We start from the raw sequence: 21093 nt of genomic DNA, 5'->3' as shown, positions 1-21093 counted from the left end.
CCTCTGTACCAAAGACAGAATTATTTTGGAAAAGAAATGTGGATTAGCTCTTGAAAGTCTCTTATTGGAGCTATAAGCTCTTATGGTTTGAGGTGATAAGAACAAAATGGTATTAAGGTTTTCCAGTCTATGATGTATGCTTTAAAATGCCTCAACTTAGAGGCTTAAAGTCCAAGTATTCTCTTCTTTGAAATATAGGAGACCACAGTGGTTTAAAATATCTTTGATTTGCCAGATAGCCGAAGTTAGTTATGTTGATGTAACATTCTGATTGTTGGCTTATTTTCTTCATTATAAATTCATATTACGAGGAAGGTATCTACTTTGGAAAGACTAGATCGTTCTGGCTTAACAATCCAGAAGCACCTGACAGCTTCTAAGCGAAGTGCTCATGTTGTGGGCATTCACATTTTTTATTAGAGTCGACATCCCCCTCTCAGATTCCCATTTGGTGATGATACAGTTACCATTGTTTCAGAGAACCTTTCGTTTTATTGACTAAGATCTGGGTTGTTTAGCTTAAATGGCCGAAAGCATGGTGCTAATCAGATTAAGGTCATAGATGTGGTACCTGTGTGAATGAGTTAGCCATGCACCATGAGAAACTATTCCATGTCCACGGACTTGCACGCGTGATCCTAGTCTTGAAAAGGAAACCGGTGGCGTGTGTCCATCCCAATTTCTGGATAAGAACAAAGAGGATAGCTTACTTTTGATGGTCTTCATTTGTAAAGTTTTGGTGCTCTGTATCAGTGCCAGAACCTTCACTGAGGTAGTAACTGACTGAATGAGCATGAAATAGCCTTACTGGGTATTCTTCATTTAGCACCTGAGGAGAAAGGGATTTCAAAATTACTATGAATAAGTAAATAGGTAAATAAACAAATGCCATTAACACATTCAAGGACATCCTTGAAAGATAAGACAAAGATATATTTCATTATAACAACTCAACTCTCCTGATTTAGTTTCTCCTTATGTTTGATTCTACCAAAGATGTACTAATTTCTTGGCCATCTGTTTCATCTCACTTAATATGTGAAATGAATCTAGCTCCACTCTTCTCTGGCCTATTAAAAGAGAAAGAATAGACTATCTAAACATTTCTGCTGCTGACATTCATTTATTAAAAACATCATGATGTTCTGTGTGATTAGAGGTTTGGCAGACCGCAAAGCCGATCTGGTGGTGAGTCTGTGAGACTGTCCTACATGAATTGCCATCCTCTGGTTGAAGTCTGCAGTTCACGAGTTACCTTGACAACCACCTGAGGGTAGCAGCGTCAGTACCCTCTTTCACTTCTGCTCTCCAGCTGTTCTCACCTTGTCCCTAGGTAGTGGCAGCCCCATTCGACCTAGCATGGTAATGTAGAAGCATTGCCAGTGCTTGCTTTAGACCTTTTCAGTGACTTTTTTTTTAATTGTAGTTATTCTTAGCCAAATAGTTTATATTAAATTAGTGCCATTTGTTGTGTATCTTGGTATATATTTCCATTATTTTAGGGTACTTTTTTTATCTTAATAGACAAAGAAGTTATTTACATATGTCCTTTCAATGGCCCCATTAAGGGAAGAGTTTACATCACAAATTATCGTCTTTATTTAAGAAGTTTGGAAACGGTAAGTAGAATCTAAGACCATAAAGATGACCCTAACTGTTAAAGATAATGCTAAACTGTTTCTCTTCTACCTTGCAAGATTGACTGTGGATCAGATTAACACGGGGGTATATTTGCTTCTCAACTCTTAATTTTTGGCTTATGCAAAGCTCATTTAACACTAACACCTGTTTATGTAGGAATAGAGTGAATTAAAATAAGTTTTGTCCTTGATAATCTGGGGAGGGGAGTTTTGTAACTGTACTCATTTGCTAGTTTGGAGAAGTTAGTTAGGTGTAGAACAGTGGTTCTTTACCAGAAGCACCGATGAGAACCACTTGCGGCGCTTAGCAGCCACTACAGACGCCATGATGTACTGCATCCGGATGTTCCGGCTTGTGGTCCAGGCTCAGGTCCCTTGTTAAGGCCCACTGCTCTAGAACTTTACAAGTGTTCAATTACAGAACACCAGGTAGCAGTTTAGAACTAGGATGACTATGTTGTGCCTTAGTGCCACTCTACCTTCTCATTCCGTGGCCATAAGATGTTTGCCACGGTATTTCAACGAATTTTCCGTTGATGGAACAACGTGATGGAGACGAGATGCTCCAGAAGGGAAAGAATGAATGAACAGCTGCTGAGGCTGTCCCAGAAGGGCCTGTGGTGGATGTGGTGGGTTGCCGTTGCCCAGGCCAGCCTGAAGGGGCAGCTGTATTTTGATGGGCTGGGTCGAGGAGGGATAAATAGGGCCGGGGCACATGGAAGAGGAGCCCAACATCAGCTTAAACGCAGGAGATGTTGGGAGTGTTGGGGGAATCTAGCTTTTGTTTGACTGCTTTTTACCTCAGAGTTTCTTCAGGACAGTTCTAATCTAGATTAGTTTGAACCTTTGGATTTTTAAAAAATTATGTTCATCTTTGTGTCCGAATTCTGAAAAATGCTGTTTATTACTGTTATTGCCTTAGCTGTGGGAGCCCACTTCTGTAGTGTTCCTAGACCCCCATGGGCCTGAGATTGGGCATTTTACTTATGTGACTCTCTTCAGGCTTCTAAGCAAGACTGGAGCTGAACAAATGTTTTAGTTTTCCAGAATGTGAAAGAAGATTCTGGAAATTAACAGAGGAGTGAGCTGGTTGTCAACCCTTGGCAACAACTGTAGAATTTATCATTTGAACAGATGATTACGTACCCAGGAAAGAAAGAAGCCCATTGGGAGTGTTATTGACAGACTGTGTAACTGGTTTCAAGCCTTTAACTTGGAAGGGGGTTAAAGGGAAGGGGAAGGGGTTTGAAGTAGTCTTAATCGGCTAAGATATTGGAGTGAAGCCACTAATGTAAAATTGAGCGTAGATAATAGTTACTTCATAAAAACCAGTTGTATTGGTGAAGGATGGAAGAGGTCTGTCTTTACAGGGGCTCAAGTTTATTTGATCCAGTAATTGGATGGGATTGGTTAAAAAGTTAACATACCTGTAGGCTGAACTAACAAAAGTATAATATAACGTTATATAACATTATACTATACTGTACTATACAATATGGACAGCCAAAGTGAGACTCATTCGGTACAGCTTCCAAGTGTCAGATTGGGACACACTGAGAGATTTTATGCTAATGTATGCGAGAATCATCAAAAATCGAATTAGAGCAAGTTGTTGACCAGCCACACATGCCCGGTTCCATTTCGTGCTGTCACTGGTGATGAACTGGGGAAATTATTTAAACTGCGGTGCCGTGACAAGATTGTGTCTGTTCTGTGATCTCAACTGTGGAAACCAAACAAAAACCATCTGTCGAAAAGAGACCAGAAAGAAACACACCAAAAGGTTTAGTACTTGCGATAGTTGGACGGTGGAATTACGTATGCTTTTGTTTTCCTCCTCCCACTTGGCGTGAGCATACATTACTTTTGTAATTGGGCGACACTTGGCCAGCTTTATTTATTTCGTTTTCATACAGCACTCCAGAGGCCAGGGGTTAGCGTGGAGTGGGTGAATAAAATGCCCATTTGACACTGACTGCTAATCTTTTTCTTCTTCTACCAAGTTTTACATAAATATTTTGACCAATTGGCCACATCGTTTAGTCCAAGTTTAAAAACAAGCAGTTCATGGCAGAAAACATCATATAAAGCAAGCCATTTGGGTGGTTATGCAGAAGCCTCAAAACATAGTCATCATAGTGTATCTCAAAGTCCTAAATAAGAACATTAATCGTGGATTCTGCTGCAAAATGTGAATGTTTCTCGTGTGTTTGACAAAGAGCCGCCATCTCACTGGCCTTTTGAAGCGGACACCTGTGTGGTTCAGGTATGTAAACACTGCAGTGGGAGCACGGCCTGCCTCGGGAGTCAGCTGTCCTGTTTCGTCAGGTGTCAAGGGCAGGTTCCCTGCCCCTGATGTCCCGGGCAGTAGACGCACCGTGGTCTTTGGACTGTCATGCGGCCTTCTTCCCCTGGGCGTCCTTTGGGGTCTCCCCCCCTCCACTCTGAGCAGCATACTTTGCAGTCTGAAAACTCTTGTTGGATCCCCACTGCCCGCAGCATAAAATCCACTCTCCTTCGTGTGGCAGAAAAATTCTTCTGACTTCCCTTGCCTCGACTCACACTGCTTCTCCCCGTGCTGTTGTCCAGCTGCACAAAGCCCTGGCCCTCTTCCCAGCACCTGAGGCCCTTCTGGGCTGTTTTCACTGGGCCTGGATGCCCTCTCGTCCCTCAGAACCCACCTCAAAAATCATGTCCTCCCTGGAGGCTTCGCCATCTTCCGCCGAAGGCCTCACTCCTTCTCTGTGTTCATGTTCCCATGTTCACACTTATTGCTGGGAAACTTACCCTGCCCACCGGCTCTAAAGGTCCCAAACCCCTCCCCCTCCTCCTCTCCCCCTTTCATGTTTGTTTGTTTCTCCTGAGCACTTGCCACTGCCTCCTATTTTGTATATTTCACTGCTTTGCCTCGTTCCCGTCTGACCGAGGCCAGGGATGCTTTGTGTCTGTTCGCCTTCGAGCCGTGAGGCCTAGGATGGAGCGTGGCATGTGGCAGGGAAGAAATTCAGCCGTATTTATTTGTCACGCTCTCTGGCCTTCACTAGTGGCGAGACCTGGTGGTCCCGAACACCACCGTTGCGTTTGGCGTTGAGAAATCCCATAGCCGCCTTTTGACCTTGAGGGGTTTGGCTTGCGTTCGATCTCGTGACTCCAGTAGGGCTATTTAGGCCTGTAATACTCTGTCATCTGTGGACTCCCCGGGGGCAAGGCCGCTTCCAGTTTCCCTCGCAGGAATACTTCGGGCTCAGGCGCTGTGGTGGGTGAGAAAGACAGATTAACCCTTTGTTCATTCATGCGGCCGTATCCTTATCCCAGGAACACTCACTGAGCGCCCGGGTGAGTGCCACGGTGCCGGGTGCGCGACACGGAGATGAGCACGTGTGGTGTAGTGTGGCAGAGCCCACGGCGGGTGCATCGTTCCATGAGGTTACAAGGGAGAGGCGGGTTAACTCTACGCTGAGTCACAGAATGCCTTGTAGAGGAGGTGATGTCCCAACCAAGTCTCGAAGAACGGGGACCGTTTCCTGGACAGATGGGCGGGAGGGAGGAGGCTCCACAGGGCGCTTTTGCGCGTTGCGGGTCTAGGGCTATGGAGGGGCCCTGTATACTGCGGCAGCGGCGGAGGGATGTGCTGGAGAGGGAGTGCGGAGGGGAAGGGAGGAGACGAAGCTGGAAGCCTCGCCAGCCTCTAGCATGTCATCAGTCACCATTCAGCAGTGTGCGTGTCACGTGGGGAACGACACATGCGTTGCAGGAAGGGAAGTCGGGTCGCAGCGTGTGTGACAGATTGGGGGAGGGGGAGACTGGAGGCAGGGAGACCATCCAGGAAGTGATCTCCGTTTTCCAGGCGAGCAGGTCCTAATCCAGCCCACGTTGCAGTAGAAAGGAGGGAACAGCCGTGAGCCAGGCAGGAGGATCTGGGTGGCATTTGGAGTTGCGAGTCGAAGGGAAGACTCGAGTCGACAGTGATCCCTGTGGTTTTGGGCTTGAGTGGTTGCAGCTGCTCCCATTCGTGGAAATAGACATCACAGGAGGAGTGGGTTGGAGCTGAGCCCCCGGGAGACGAGTCTGAATGTGCAGACTTACAGCTGCTGAGTGCGAAGTGGAAATGGCTCAGGAGCCATTGGGAACACGAGTCTGAAGGTGCTGAAGTGATGGGCATACGGGTGTCCGTAACAGCCGGGTCTAGCCACAGGGTTGCCTGAGGGGACCAAACGACCACCAGAGATGCGGCTGCGGAGGGAGCCTCGGAGGGCCCGGCCTTCCGGGGCGGGGAGAGGAAGAAGCCGCAGTCAGAGCAGAGGGCAGGCTTGTAAGACAAGGCTTTGGTGGAAGTGGGGAGAAGAGCAAAATCTCTAGAAGGAAGGGAGTGGACAAGGGAGTGAAATGGTGCAAGTTTCAGTGAAATAAAGAAGGAACAGAGGCCCCGGAGGGTGGTCATGGGGAGGTGGCTGGGAGCCCCGGCGAGAACAGAGGCTGTGGAGATGGTCCCTCTCTTGCTCTTGCTTCCACTCCCCCTTCCACTGCCTGGTGGAAGCTTCTGCAGCTCCCAGGCCCTCAGCACACTTCTCTCTATTCATCCTCCCCACGGCTTCCTCCACTTCCCGGCTGCACTCCCTTCTCTCCAGTTAGCATTGTGTGTCAGCAAAGCTCCTTAGGGCCTGCCGAGCTCTTGCCCACGCACGCAGCCCGTCTGACGGCAGCTGCCGGGCAAAGCAGCCACCGCCCGACCCCTTCCCTAGTCCGCCCAGCCTGCTCCTGGTTTTCTAGCAGCGACCTTTCTTCGGGCCCCAGCTTCTCCTTTCTCACTACCTGCTGGAGATCCCTTGACTTTCCACCTGGCACCCCAGGTGCACGGCCGAGCCAAAACTCTCCTGCTTTTTCTCCTTGCCACTTCCTTCGTTGGGTGTTCTTGCTTCTCTTGATGGTGCTACTCTTCTTCTAGTCACCGTGGAGTCACCTCCTCCCCCTCCTCCGTTCTCCTCTGAAGTCTTCATTGTCCCGTCCCTGCCGGCATCTTCTCCCCACTGCGTTCTCTCTGGCTCCCACAGACATTCTTACAGACATTCTCCCCGCCCCCCACTTGGAAACTCTCAGTGGCTCCTTTCCTCCCTCATTTCAGATTCCTCAGTGTTCTTGGTCCTCTGCAGCTCAGCCCTGAGTCGCCTCCCCACCTCTCTCCTCTGTGCACCCCGCATGATGGCACAGGTACCCTACTCAGTGTTCCCTAAACCAGCCCTCCGCTTCTCTGCCCTGGCTGTTTTCTCCACTAGAACTCATGCATATTCATCCCCACCCATCTCTGCCATTCACACCCCCACTTTTTAAAAAATTATTTTGAAATATTTAACATAGAAAGTTTGTAAAGAATAACATAAACATCTGTGGATCTACCCCCCAGCTGAAGAAGTCCTTTCCCCTCCCCATCAGTGGTAGATACCATCTGAAAGTTCCTAGGTCTCACTCGCGGTCACTCCACAAACTCCTCCTTAAAAATAGGATGGAGTTGCGGAGATGCACAGACGAGCAGGTGATAACCCTTAGGGCTGCCGGTGGGATGAGCAGCATGTCGTGTATGCACTTTTCATTACCTGACGGTCGGGAACAGTATGTTCTTCCTGGATTAAATTCAAGGAGAAATTTGTCATTAGGGTTTCCTCTAAGAGGTAGGACCATAGTGATTTCATTCTTTGGGCAGAGTATTACCTAAAGATTCTTGAATACCATTCAAGACCCTCTTTAAGGACAGGACACATGTTAACTTTTACTGGGTAAAGGTATTTCTGGGAGGGACTAGCAGGCTGGGGTCTGTTGACTTTGCTGTTTGATGATTTACCAATGCGGAGATGGGACTTGGAGAACCAAGGTGGATGGATGGCCCTCGTATCTGCCTCTCAAATATCTGGTTCTGAAATGAGCATTTGTGAGGTATCGTGCCTCCCAAGAGCTGGGCATCTGACACGAGTGGCAGACCTGTATTGCCTCCCACTTTATAACAAGCACGAACAAAAAGGGTTCCTGTAGTATTTTTCTTTTCAAAAAAATACGTTTGGAACTTTTCAACGTTGTCCTTTTTTAGTTCCTTCCGTCTAATGGAGTTAGCACCTTTTTTCATTTAAAAAGAGGTGAAATAATGCTAAAAATACTATAATAATGAAACATCCTAGAGTGTCTGTAAGTAGGAGCATCAGTGGGAACGTAGGATCCGTACTATAGGTTTTCTTTTAAATTTCAGTCTTAAATCGTCTCTTTATTTTGCTGCTGCAAAATGACTGAGATCTTCAGGTTAAAACAGTCCCTGCTGATACCCCAGGTCCCCTTGCCCCTTGTTGCCATCCGTTCCCAATTTGCCAGTCACCAAGCTTGAGAGGCTGTGCGCTACTGAGCCCTCCTGTTGAAAGTCACACAGTGGATTTAAGTAATTATTTAGCTCCACTACAAGTTCGGGCTTTCAGACCTCAGAAAGGGGCTCGTGGCTGCTTTGGCAATTCTCTCCATCTCAGATCGACTTCTCATCACGTTCCCCACCACACCAGTGACAGACCCCTCTGAGCTCCTTTGCAGACCTCATCTCTTGCTTTGTTGCAAAGTTAAAAGTCATCCTCGCTGAGCTCCCATAAATTCTTTTCCTCCTCCTCTGCCATCTCAGAGGAAGGAACTAGATGTCTTCTTTTACAAAGGGAGCCTTTCTGCTTCTAGCCCCTCTGGAGCCCTAGTGCCCCACCAGTTACTCTGTGTCTTACGTGTGTGGTTTTCATTGGCTCCCCAGCCCGCAGACCTGCTCAAGTCTCTTTATTTTAAAACACCTTCTTGCATCCCTGCTACCCTGATACTACAATACTATCCTCTTTCTTCCCCTTCCTTGCTAGACTTTTTAAAAAGTGAGTCCACACACACTGCTTCTGCTTCCGGACTGTTAACTCCTTCACCTCTCATGGTCTGGCTCATGCTCCCTGTTAAAGCTCCTCTTTGAGCACTCAATTCTGCAGACCTCAGTAGACTCTCAGCTCTTTACCTTCTCTGCAGTGATCAGTCGGTATTGCTGGTTACTCCTGCTTTCTTTGTCCTTTTCTCCGTGCGTCCTTTTGCCTTTATTGCAGTTCATTTCTCCTTCCCACCCCCTAAATGTCTGTTTCCCCTGTCCTTGCCCTCTTCTTCCTCACTTGTCAGTTGCTTTCCAACTCTGTAGCGCCAGACCTGATCTTTCATTCTTTATTCACTGTTTGAGAGCCTGCTATGGGCCAAGCACCATGCCAGGCATTGGGATAGAGTGGCATGCACAACAGACACGGTGTCGCCCTCATGAAGCTTTTGGTTCCGGTGGGACTGACAGACATGAGTCAGATAATCACACCAGGGTGTAACAACAAGCTATGCTAGGTGTTGCCTGGGAGCAGCATAGGAGGGCGGTCGTTTGAGGAGCCCGGGAAATTGTCCTGAGAAAATGATGCTTGACCCATGGTCTGAAGAATGAATGGCAGTTCCCTAGATGCTTGGCATGGACTGGGTCGGAGACAGTAAGCTGAGAGAACAGCACAGGAGAGGACCTGGGACCAAAGGGAACATGAAAAAGTGATGGTGTGGCTGGGTTGGGGGTTGGGAGAACAGCAAGGGATGAGCAGGAGATGTGGGTAGTGGCCAGATGACCTAGGCCTTGTAGACCCCGTTAAGGATTTAGGTTTTTAGAGTTGAGCAATGAGAAGCTTTGGAAATGGGTTAAGCAGAGGGATGGTAGCATCAGATTTACTTCTGTAGAAGATGACCTGGGCTGCTGTGCGGTGGGCAGATTGTAAGGGAGCAGAAGTAGATGCAAAGAGACCCCTGCGTCTATTCCAGTGGCCCAGAGAAGTTGCTGGTAGAATTGGAGAGAGGCGGACAGATTCAAGATGGATTTAAGAAGTAAACATGGAGATTGGATTAAGGCTAGTGGAAAAGGGAATGTCAAGGATGAGTTGTAGGTTTCCAGCTTTTGTCACTGGACGGATGGAGTGCTAGCCACTGAGATAGGAAGATGTAGCTTGGAGAGAGAAACATCATGCGCTTAGTTCTGGGCATTTTGAGTTTGAGGGGCCTTTGGGATCTTCCACTTCTGCATTTCCAGCTGCCTCCTGGATATCTGTACTTGATTATCAGTCAAACCCAGGGTGTTTATTTTTTTTCACTTTATTTTATTATTTTTTTCTATTTTTTAAAAATATCTTTATTGGAGTATAATTGCTTTACCATGGTGTGTTAGTTTCTGCTTTATAACAAAGTGAATCAGCTATACATATACATACATCCTCATATCTCCTCCATCTTGCGTCTCCCTCCCTCCCTCCCTCCCTATCCCACCCCTCTAGGTGGTCACAAAGCACCGAGCAGATCTCCCTGTGCTATGCGGCTGCTTCCCACTAGCTGTCTGCCTTACGTTTGGCAGTGTATATATGTCCATGCCGCTCTCGCGCTTTGTCACAGTTTACCCTTCCCCCTCCCCGTGTCCTCAAGTCCATTCTCTAGTAGGTCTGTGTCTTTATTCCCATCCTGCCCCTACGTTCTTCATGACTTTTTTTTTTTTAGATTCCAAACCCAGTGTGTCTAAAATTCATAATGTTAATCTTTCTCCAGAACCCCCTCCTGTGCCCTTCATGTGTCTTGGTGGGACCACCATTGTCCCAGACACTTGGGCCTGCCTCTGTGATTCTTCCCCACGGCTCACCTCCTTCTTTTGCTTTCCACCTCGGACACTCTCCACTTTCAGACCCTCACGGTGATCCTCTCACTTGCACTGAAACATTAGCTTCCAGGACTGCAGGGAATGGGTGGACCCTCCCTGTGCTGGTGCGGAGTGCTCAGCGCTGCTGGATGCACCTGCATACAGCCACATTATGTCGTTGCAGACCTCTGCCCAAGACACATTTCCCAGATCCCAGTCACCCTGAGCCAAGCCCTGGGCTACTCCCCAGGGGATTCCCTTGCCACCTGATCTTAAACCTGGCCCATTTGGTTTTGCTTTTGTTTTTTTAAAATAAAATTCCCATGCTTTCCCACACGTGTAGCCACTGTCACTGTGCCTGTTTTTGGAAGGCCAGTCTCCAGCAGCTGTTATTCCACCTTTAAGGATCATCTTTAACACTGCCATCACAGCAGAACCATCGTGTGACCCCATCAGTTAGAAATCGTCCTGCTCTCTCTGACCTCCCGTTCCACTTCATCTGGATTTTTTTAAATGGCTCTTGGCACTTACAACCTAGCACTGTGGCTATTTGCGTACATGTGTCTCATTTCCCAGACTGGGCCTTGAGCTCTGTGAGGGCAGCACCTACATCTTAATTCTCCCCGTGGTCCCTAGCATCCAGTAGTTTCTGTTACTCAGTATGCACTCGAGAGAGAAGGCAAATGATTGCATCTTCTAAGCTGTTACATTTACTTCTCAGCTATTTTAGATACGTACAGGTACAGAGGAATAGATTTTGAGTTAGCATGGACCTTTGGGAATCCTTAAATATTTAATGATACTTAGATAGTGATGACTCAGGTTTCTAGAGAGTAAAGCTAATTTTCCTATTCCTGGATCTTCCAGTTGGGCTTGCTGGGTTATCTGATCTTGAACCTGTCACTCGGGGAGAACGTGGCAGGTTAGCCTCATTAGACTGTGGGTGCCTTTGGTCAGGAGCTGGCTGGTTCTCCTCGGTGTCCCATTTTCTGGTTTGTGTTGGGTCAGGGTAATCAGAGCTATAGGAATTTTCTTGCTGCAGGAACAAAGAACAGGAAGGTCTCACTCACTTCTAATCCTTCTGCTTTTTAAATTTGCATTCTTGCTTCCATCTTGATATTAGGATATCAGACTTCTATTTATTGTCTACTCTATTTTTAGGTACAAGTTTGATATCTAGGGGTACAGTTGAATCGACACTCGTAAATTTCAATATAATCTAAGCATAGTAACAGACTGCTTGATAGTATTTTTTTATTATTATTATTATTTTTATTTATTTTTGGCTACATTGGGTCTTTGTTGCTGTGTGTGGGCTTTCTCTAGCTGTGGCGAGCGGGGGCTACTCTTCGTTGTAGTACGCGGGCTTCTTATTGTGGTGGCTTCTCTTGTTGCAGAGCACGGGCTCTAGGCGTGCAGGCTTCAGTAGTTGCGGCATGCGGGCTCAGCAGTTGTGGCTCACGGGCTCTAGAGCACAGGCTCAGTAATTGTGGTGCACGGGCTTAGTTGCTCCACGGCATGTGGGATCCTCCCGGACCAGGGCTCGAACCCATGTCCCCTGCATTGGCAGGCGGATTCTTAACCACTGTGCCACCAGGGAAGCCTGATAGTATTTTTTTTAATATCTTTTTTTTTTTTTAAATTTTGTCTGCACTGGGTCTTCATTGTGGCCTGCGGGCTTCTGTAGTTGTGGCGTGCGGGCTCTAGAGTGCGCGAACTCAGTAGTTGCAGCACGCAGGCTTAGTTGCCCTGCAGCGTGTGGGATCTTACCCAGGGATCGAACCAGGGGTCAAACCTGCATCTCCTGAGTTGGAAGGTGGATTCTTAACCATTGGACCACCAGGGAGGTCCCTTGATAGTATATTTTTAATAACTAGATTATATTGAGAAGTGAATACATTATAATATGCAGCTACGTATGTACATGTAGTGTAGTGTCTTTAATCTCTAAGCATTTGGAATTCAGTCGTGGAGTGAGGGGTCTCACCGCATGGCGCCAGCTAAAAGATGCCTCCTTATAGGTACAAGCAGAAAGCCCTGTAACTACTTGCTACAGCATACTGATCCACTATATTTGCAGAGCACAGTCATGTCTTTCACATACTAAGATATTCTTTGCTATAATAATAATAATAACTTGCATTGTTATCTAGCTACCATATACCGGGCACCATGCCAGTTACTTTAAGTCCATCGTCTCTAATCATGCCTATTTTACAGGTAAACGTGGCTGAGAGATACGGTAACTTGCCAAAGTCATCCAGTTAATAAATGTCAGAACTCAGATTGGAAGCAATTTTGTCCAACTTTAGAGTTTGTGCTCTTTTCTCTACACCACGATAGCCATACTCTCACACTTTTTAAACTTTATTTTGAAGTAATTATGTACTCTCAAGAACTTGGAAAAATAGTCCAGAGAGTTCCTGGGTACCCATCACCCCACTTCTCCAATAACTGCACTGCTTTATCAAAACCAGGACGTTGAATGGTACAGTATAGTTAACTAAGACTCTGTACTTGACTTTCGCCGGTTTTTGCACGCACTCATTTTTGGCGTGTTTTTGCGTACAGTTCAGTGACATCTGATGCCCTGTGTAAATTCATGTCACCGCCACCACCAGTCAAAGTATGCGACTCTTCTGTTGCTACAGAACTCCCTTTGTAGCCTTTATGCTCCCTTTATAGCCACGCCCTCCTTCCGTTCAGCCCCGGCAGCCACTTCTGTGTTCTCCAGCTCTAAAACTTTGTCATTTCAAGAATGATATAAATGGAACCATACAGCACCTTTTGAGATTGGCTTTATCCACTCAGCATGATGCCCTTAAGATTCTCCCGGATCGTTGCATGTATCCATAGTTCATTCATTTTTGTGGCTGAGCAGTATCCCATGGCATGGATACACCACAGTCTTATACTTTTTTAATTTCTAGAACACCCATGAGCTATATTTATATTTTGTGAAGAGATGCTTAGTTTGTTGTATTGTGTTTTAAAGGGAAGGATTTAAAGTAAAAGAAGAAATTAACTTTATTTGTATTCCCCCCAGAGGACATCTTTTAAAGAACAAAAACTCAACAAGCAGCTTTTAAAATATTTGTTAGCAAAGTCATCTAACAGGGCATTAAAGAAGATATTGGCTTAAAACATTTGTGTAGCCCTTTCTGTCTCTGTCCATATGAATATATATTTTACATTATTGTAGTCACAGTGTATTTTGTATGCTGCTTTTTTGCACTTAAACTTATTTTTCCATGTACCATAATTATTTTAGTAGCTGCGTGCTTATTCCATCAAGTTGACTGACTAATTTTCTTCGCCCCAGTGACCACCTCTGGCTCTATCGAGCATCTTCACGCATGTAGCTTTCCCTCCTGTTGCTCCACAGCTGTAAGATAAGGTCTTAGGAGTGCAGCTGTGGAGTCAAAGGGTAGGACCATTTTTATGGCTCTGTTGTTGTGTGTTCCCAGACCTTGGCTTGAATCTCAACCCTTCCCTGTAGTTACTAAGCCAGTTACCGAAGCTTTTAAAGCTTTGGTTGCAACATCAGGAAACGGGAATACTTCACCTGTGTCCAGAATGGTTGTGAGGACGATACGCGCATTGGCCTTTTGTGGTACCCGGCACAGATGATGTATTCCGAACAGAGCAGCTGCTGTTATCTTGGTGGGACGATCTCGGTACGACTTTACCGACGTTATTCCGTCCTTCGTGCCAACAGCCCTCTGGACCCCTTGAGTCCAGCGTTGGGCAAGGAGCTATGGAGAAGCATTGTATGCCCTCGGGCCCTTCCTTTGGGAAGAGCACCCATGCCTAAGATAGGCACCGCTTCCCGATGTTTGGCTTCCAGTGGGGGAATACGGATGTGGAAGTTCACGACAATGAGACTTGAAGCAGGTGGTGTAACACCAGTCCGAACCGAGTGCTGCAGAACTGCAGAGGAGGGAGTGGTCAACTCTGATCTAATGGGAAGCGGGGCGTCGTTGGAGAATGTTGGTAGTTGGGAAAGTCAGATCATCCTAGGCAAAGGGAACACCGTGCACAGAGCCCCTAGGCCTGAGTGTAGACAAAATGTTCGGAGAATGGTCAAGGCATCTACTTAGTTGGAGCGGAGAACGTTGTGGGACAGCAGCCGACAGAGACAGGTTGGGAGCAACGTCCCGGGGCCCTCGAGTTGTGTACCCAGGAGTTCAGGCTTTATTCTGCAGGCAGTGCAGAATGGCACACATTTGGGGATGGATTTTGGTTGCATAACTGACTATTTTCATGCTTGCTTTTTCATGTGTGATCGCTATCATGCTTTTATTCATAAAAGGTGGTAAAAGGGCCAAGGTAAAAATGCCCTGAAAGCACATGGGTTTTTTGTTTTTAAATATGTTTTTGATGTTTTAATTGTACTGACAGAAATACTGACTTGTGTCTTTTTGTCCATTACAGGATTCTGCTCTAATACTCGATGTTCCTCTGGGTGTGATCTCAAGAATTGAAAAAATGGGAGGCGCCACAAGTAGAGGAGAGAATTCCTATGGGCTAGATATTACTTGTAAAGTAAGAGATTCAGTACTTTCTTACGGGAAAATAGGCACGTTAGCATTGAATGATAAGTAAAAAGTGAATGTGGGTTTAAAAGAAAAATCAAAGACCCTTGTTTATCTGAGGCCCTGGTGTGGTTCTCCCTTCATGATCAAGCGTTCCAGAACCTCCTGGGGAAAGAGTTCCTATGAAAGGGACCTGCTGTCGTCCTTAAGTGTGAGAACCCGAGACAGTCAATTGGTTTGCTTTACTGACTAGGAAGAAAACTTCATAAGTCACGTTTCACACTTTTTTGTTTTTGCACAAGTCTGCTCCTGGTGTTCCTTCGTGTGATGTGTTTCCAGCCAGACACCTTCACATCGTAACAGGAAGGAGAAATACAGGAGATTTTTTCCCTCTGTGAAGAGTCTGTGTTCTTACCTCTCACAGCCCCTCCCACTTCTGCTTAGATGGTGTTCAGAGATGGTGGCCTCCTGTTATGTTTCGGCATGGGGAACAGCAGAGATTTAGCGATAATAACGTTCAGCCAGTTATAATAGTAACTGTTTATTGAACATCTCTGTCGGTCCAAAGAGGTACTAGGGGCTTTGCATTAAATCCTCAGGGCAGTCCTCTGAAATGGACAGTGGTGTCCCCATTGTATAGATGGGGAGCCTGAGGCTAAGAAGAGTTCGGTCACTTAGCTAAGATTACCCAACAGATGGCAAAGTTGGAATCCAAATCCGGTGAGATAATCATTTTGCAAACGACGGAATAAACCTTCTTGCAAGAAAACTGCCTTCTCAGGTGTTCTGTATCGGAAGACTACAGTGCCCAGTCCTAGAAAGAGCTAGAAGGGGTTTGGAGGTCATCTGTCCCAGTGGTTCCCACAGCTAAATATGCATGAAGGGAACCTGGGAAGCCCTCTTTGGGTTGACAAAGGTAAAGCTTTGGGTTCTACCCCAAATCCCCAGATAATCTCTGAAGGCTGGGTCCCAGAGGCTGGGACTCTTTCATGTATCTGACCATCAATCTAGTGCAGGGGTCAGCAGACTTTTCCTGTCAAGGGCCAGAAAGCAAATATTTTAGGCTTTGTGGGCCAGCAGGATCTCTGTCATATGTTCTTCTTTGCGTTTTGTTTTTTCTCAACCCTTTTGAAATATAAAAAACAATCTTAGCTCGAAGACCACACCAAGACTGACCTGGGCTGAAACTTGCTGACCCCTGGCCAATCCAAGTCCTTCATTCTGTGGATGGGAAATGAGGCATTTGCTCAACGGGCTTCCTTGCCTATGGGTCCCCGAGGAGCTGATGCAGGAGTCAGAATCCCAGCCCAAGTCTCCTTTTCCTGGTCTTGTGCACTGTGATTTCTTAAAGCCAATCTCCTGTACTTTCGTTTGGATTATGAAGATAATACCTTTTTGTCTCCAGTTTGTACAAGGTCAAGACTAGTACACTCTATTAGAAAGCAAGGGATTTTGTCACGATGAGACTTGAACTGAAATTCTCCCTCACTCCCCACCTTGGCTTGTTTTTGTTGTTTTTGGTTGAATCCAAACTCCCTTAATGCCTTATCTATAATCCCAGCTACTGTCTACCCTTTTGGGCCTAGAAATGTGGGGATTTACTTTTAAGGAAGGTTTTTGCATTTTGCATAAAAGAATCCATGGGAGGAGAGTGTTATATTACAGTACTCCAGGGAAAATGAGGTTTTGATGATTTCAAAGTGACTTTCATTCTAAGCAAGTTGGAAAAAATCCTATTTGTTGCCTTATCAATGGGAAAAACTTGTATTTAAATGTTAACCCCCCCAAATTAATAAGACAAAGCACACTCTTACCCTTTGACTGTTTACTCTAAGAACAAAGGTCTTGGGAACAACTCGGCAGGCATAATTCTCAAATGTTAAGTATGTATGTTTCTTGGAATTAGTGTCAAGCCCAAAGACAATGGCCTAGAACAAGTGTTGTAGCACAACCTTTTAACTCAGTTACCTCCCTGGAAACACGGATGTTGAGAGTTGAATTCCGTTTTCTCAGGAACAGACCTGAAGGTGACAGAAAGAGAATCTGCTGCAGTGGGGCAGAGACTCGCCTCCTGTCTCCCGTAGGTCCCCTTTCACCTGCAAGCAGTAACCACAGTACAACGGTGCCGCTTCACCGAAACAAGAACGTAGAACCCCTACAAATTTGGCTCCACCCGGTCCGTACATGGGGATTTCTGCTTGCCAGTGGCAACTTGCATGTGATGGATAGAAGTCGCAGTGGTTGTCATCTAGCAACCGAGGAGAAGGTAGCTCCGAATATGTGAATTCTTACCCGCCAGGCCCCATGCCATCCCCTGCTGACAACTCAGAGCTTAAAAAAAAAAAAAAGCAGAGCCAAACCATCCCACCAGGGCTGTTGCAACAGGGGTGTGTTTACTCATTTGTTATCACGAGGCTTGGCTCAGCGCCGAGTGCTCCAATTGCTAAACACCAGAGGTCTGACTGCGAGATTTTCTACCAAGAGGCTCTTTCCCAGGTGTCCTTCCCTGATGGGTCAGGCTCTAGGAGACCAGGTGCAACTTACCCCTCAGTATATGCTCGTATTTCTGTTACAGATTTGGTGATCTGCCACCTGTGAGTCATTTGCCTTTTCCACTTCCAATTTTCTTGTTGGCAAGACAAGGTAGTGATTCTTTCTGTCCTTTAATTACATCTGAATCAGATGGCCACACGAAGTCGCTTGAATCACTTGTACTTTGGCACGTCGAAAGTCGTGGTTTGAATCTCTGATGGACCAGAATAAATATTTATCTAGAAATGGTCTAGTTTCTGGTTGAGTGGTTAAGAGCATGATGTTACAGAGTTATCATCGGAACCAAGGCTGGTCAGAAGAAAATCCTTCATACGTCTGTGAGCCTTGGGGATACTCAGCTAGCCGGTGCTATACTTGGGGTTCGTTGCAAACCCCTTGAAAGCACGTCATCTGATTATTTTTCCTTCTACTTGACTAGTGCTTTGCATCATGAGACAACAACTGGTATCCCAGTGTTCTTGGAATAGGTCGTGAATCCGTTTTTGGGTGTTATTGAGTTACGTGCTTTTAAAAAAGAAAGCATGGGATCCTGGAGCTGGCGAGGCCCAGTAGATGCCATCTGTATACAGAGAGATCGGTTTTGGGTCGTTGATGAGAGGTCTGAGAGCCTGTTGCCATACACTCCCTTCACTCCCCTTTGCATTTTGGGATGTGTATGACAAGGCCTTTGCTGCTCCTACATGTTGAAGACTTAGGAAGCTTCAAGAACGCTGTTGACATAACAAATGAAAAAGCACTTGGAAAAATATGAAGGTGGTGACATCGAGAGGGCAGGGGCTGGATCTGTCTCACTCCTGAGGTGTTGAAAGTGCAATGCAGGAGGTAACAGCCATCACTCAGCCACAGCACCATGAGTGATTTAAGAGACAACCTCAAAAACCTGCCAGCTTCGAAAATAAGTTAGAATGTTATATCTTTTGCTGTGTAATACAAATTGATATTTAAGGGAGCTTATTTTATTTGAATTTGGTTTAAAAGAAGGTTTTACTGCTTATTAAAGAGATATGTGTTGGAAACTATCCTTAAAATCTGGTTTTGAGCATTAATTCTTAGTTCCTAGAAGCATAGTCACTCCTACTATGGGGCACCTTAATGTGCTCTTAATAGAAGTCTGTGAAAGTAAAATTGTTTAGTAAAAAATGTATTACATTACTTGTATTAGAGCTTAAAATGCCAGTCATTTCCTAATTTTTAAAAGGGAGACTTTAAAGTTAAAAGCATGAGGGGAGAGGGAGAGAGCTTCTGTATTTTAATGACATGTTTGACAATTTTGAAATGATATTTTGTGGCAGATACACATTTGAAAAGTCCGAAGAATAAAATACTGTTTTATAATTAAAATACCTCGGAAACCAGTAGAGTAGACAGACACAGACATGATGCGCAAGGCAAGGTTTGATTTTTCTTTTTATCCAGTGAACTTTAGCTCTGTCTACTCTTTAACACGAGTTGTCTTGTCTTTACAATCATGACTCTGATGGAAGTATTTTCGGGTGTTCTTAAACCGGATGTTTCAAAATATTGTACAAAACAAAGTAATTTTCTTAGTAGTCTAGATTTATTGCCCGTTCAGGTAAGTGGATCTTCTACCTGAATAGAAGGTTTGCTAACAAATGTGACTCGATTTGCAGACTGAACTGGCACATTTCTCCTCTGCCCCCAGGACATGAGAAACCTGAGGTTCGCGCTGAAACAGGAGGGCCACAGCAGAAGAGATATGTTTGAGATCCTCACGAGATATGCCTTCCCCCTGGCCCACAGTCTGGTAAATTCCAGGGTTCTCGGTGGCATCAGAGGGTTTCTGGGTGTCCCCTCCTTCCTCTCTGTGCTGCGCTCCCCAGTGTGATGTGTGTACGAGGCTGTTTATTACAGAAGGTTGACCCGTTCCCTGAGGGAGCGGGCCTCTGCTCTGCCAGTCTTTGTGGGTGGCTCAGCCCAGGTGACTCCTGCCAGCCCCAAGCCTGCCCTCCACCTGGGCCAGCCCTCTTCCAAAGGCAGAAGGTGGCGAGGTGACCACGAGCATGTCAGTGTAGCACTGTGACGTCACATCCCAGAGCTCGTCACCCCCTACTTGGGAACCAAGAGTGAGCCTAGGTGTCATTTAAGCCAATGTGCTTCTCAAATGCAGATTCGTGGCTTAGGTGCTGCAGGCCATCACTGGACAGGGGAGGTTTCTTTATTTATTTTTAAGGAACGACACTTTAAATGTCATTTGATAGCGTTTACTATATATTTGGCAGGACACACTTATTATGCATTTAATTACTTACAACCTATGACTTAGTCCGTAGCAAGTTTTGGGCTGTGTATACCTAGAGCTGTTCCTTCCTATTTAGTAGACTGAGTAATCTCACTTTGTTCTACCACGGGACCGAAATAAAGCTTTCCACGTGTCTTGCTCTTCAAACCATCTTCCTTCATATCCTGCCTTGATCTTGCCTTCTTTTTTTCTGTCCTCTTACCCCCTCCGTCTCCTCTGCTTGACTTTGTTGTTTTTCTTTTTGAAATGTAAATTTCAAAAGATTTATTGATTTTATTTTTGATAGTGCTCTTAGCATTTTCCCCAAATGGTTGTTTTAAAATTTTATTGAAGTATAGTTTATTCATAGTGCTGTGTTAATTTCTGCTGTACAACGAAGTGACTCAACTGTGCATATATATATATATATATATATATATATTCTTTTTCGTATTCTTTTCCATTATGGTTTATCACAGGATTCTCTGCTTGACTTTAAACAAATGTGGAAGCAGTCATCTGCTAAGCGGAGAGAGCAGATAATTTAAAGATAATTCTTGAAATAAATAAATAAACAAACGTATGCCTTTATTTTAAGTATGGAGTAAATATGCCTCCAGCTAGACTGAAGGTGAAAGAGATCATTAAATAGAAGAGCTGCTTTGTAATGGAGCTCTTCTTCCTATGCCCGTCTTTTGTCTGTCTATCTATTTATCTATCTATCTTCATTTATTTATTTTGGGGCAATGAAGGCTTAAATTTTTTTCTAGCAAGACAAGGCTTCTCTCTTCCCAAATTTCATCAGCAGTTGTTTCCGTCAAAGGAAATTCATGGTTGATGGAAAGGACAATTATACAAAGACTGTGGTGGTCTAGAAGGATCTGGAGTACTCGTCATGAGTCATGTGTTGATTGTAGATTCAAATGTGATGCTTCCAGGAAATGCAGCGATATCATAGAGTTGAATACATTCTTAGCCTTTTCTCAGTTTTTGATTAAATATGTGATTTAAAAGATATTTCAATATTAAAAATTTTAAACTATTAGGATAAAAAGAGTTTAATGGGAACACATCCTCGGAATTCCTATGAAAGTGAGAATGTACATCTAATCCACGAAAATTCAATGAGGGAATGGGTTATGTCTTGGGTTTTGCATATCTGGCCTTAAGTGATCAGAGATTTAAAGATGGTTCACATAGCAGGGTTTGTTTATTTATTTATTTATTTATTTATTTATTTTTGGCTGCGTTGGGTCTTCGTTGCTGCTCGCGGGCTTTCTCTAGTGGCGAGCGGGGGCTACTCTTCGTGGCAGTGCACGGGCTTCTCATTGCGGTGGCTTCTCTTGTTGTGGAGCACGGGCTCTAGGCGTGTAGGCTTCAGTAGTTGTGGCACGTGGGCTTCAGTAGTTGTGGCTCGCGGGCTCTAGAGCA

The 21093-nt window shown here is 45.4% G+C and overlaps 1 protein-coding gene across 2 annotated transcripts in view; it reads left to right on the top strand.

The window, feature by feature from the left end:
- MTM1 (myotubularin 1) overlaps positions 1-21093 on the top strand; it is a 98327-nt gene that overhangs the window by 28623 nt on the left and 48611 nt on the right. For both annotated transcript variants that reach the window (XM_022561097.2, XM_022561095.2), the window contains exons 4-6: positions 1525-1619; positions 14770-14880; positions 19087-19188. In XM_022561097.2, coding sequence (XP_022416805.1) covers positions 1525-1619; positions 14770-14880; positions 19087-19188 — 308 coding nt within the window. The remainder of the gene's footprint in view (positions 1-1524; positions 1620-14769; positions 14881-19086; positions 19189-21093) is intronic.

The sequence above is a fragment of the Delphinapterus leucas genome, chromosome X (genome assembly GCF_059928025.1).
Source record: "Delphinapterus leucas isolate spDelLeu-1000000601 "Yukka" chromosome X, BTC_Dleu_Yukka2, whole genome shotgun sequence".
Taxonomy (NCBI): Eukaryota; Metazoa; Chordata; class Mammalia; order Artiodactyla; family Monodontidae; genus Delphinapterus; species Delphinapterus leucas.
This window is presented reverse-complemented; position numbering and strand designations above follow the sequence as displayed.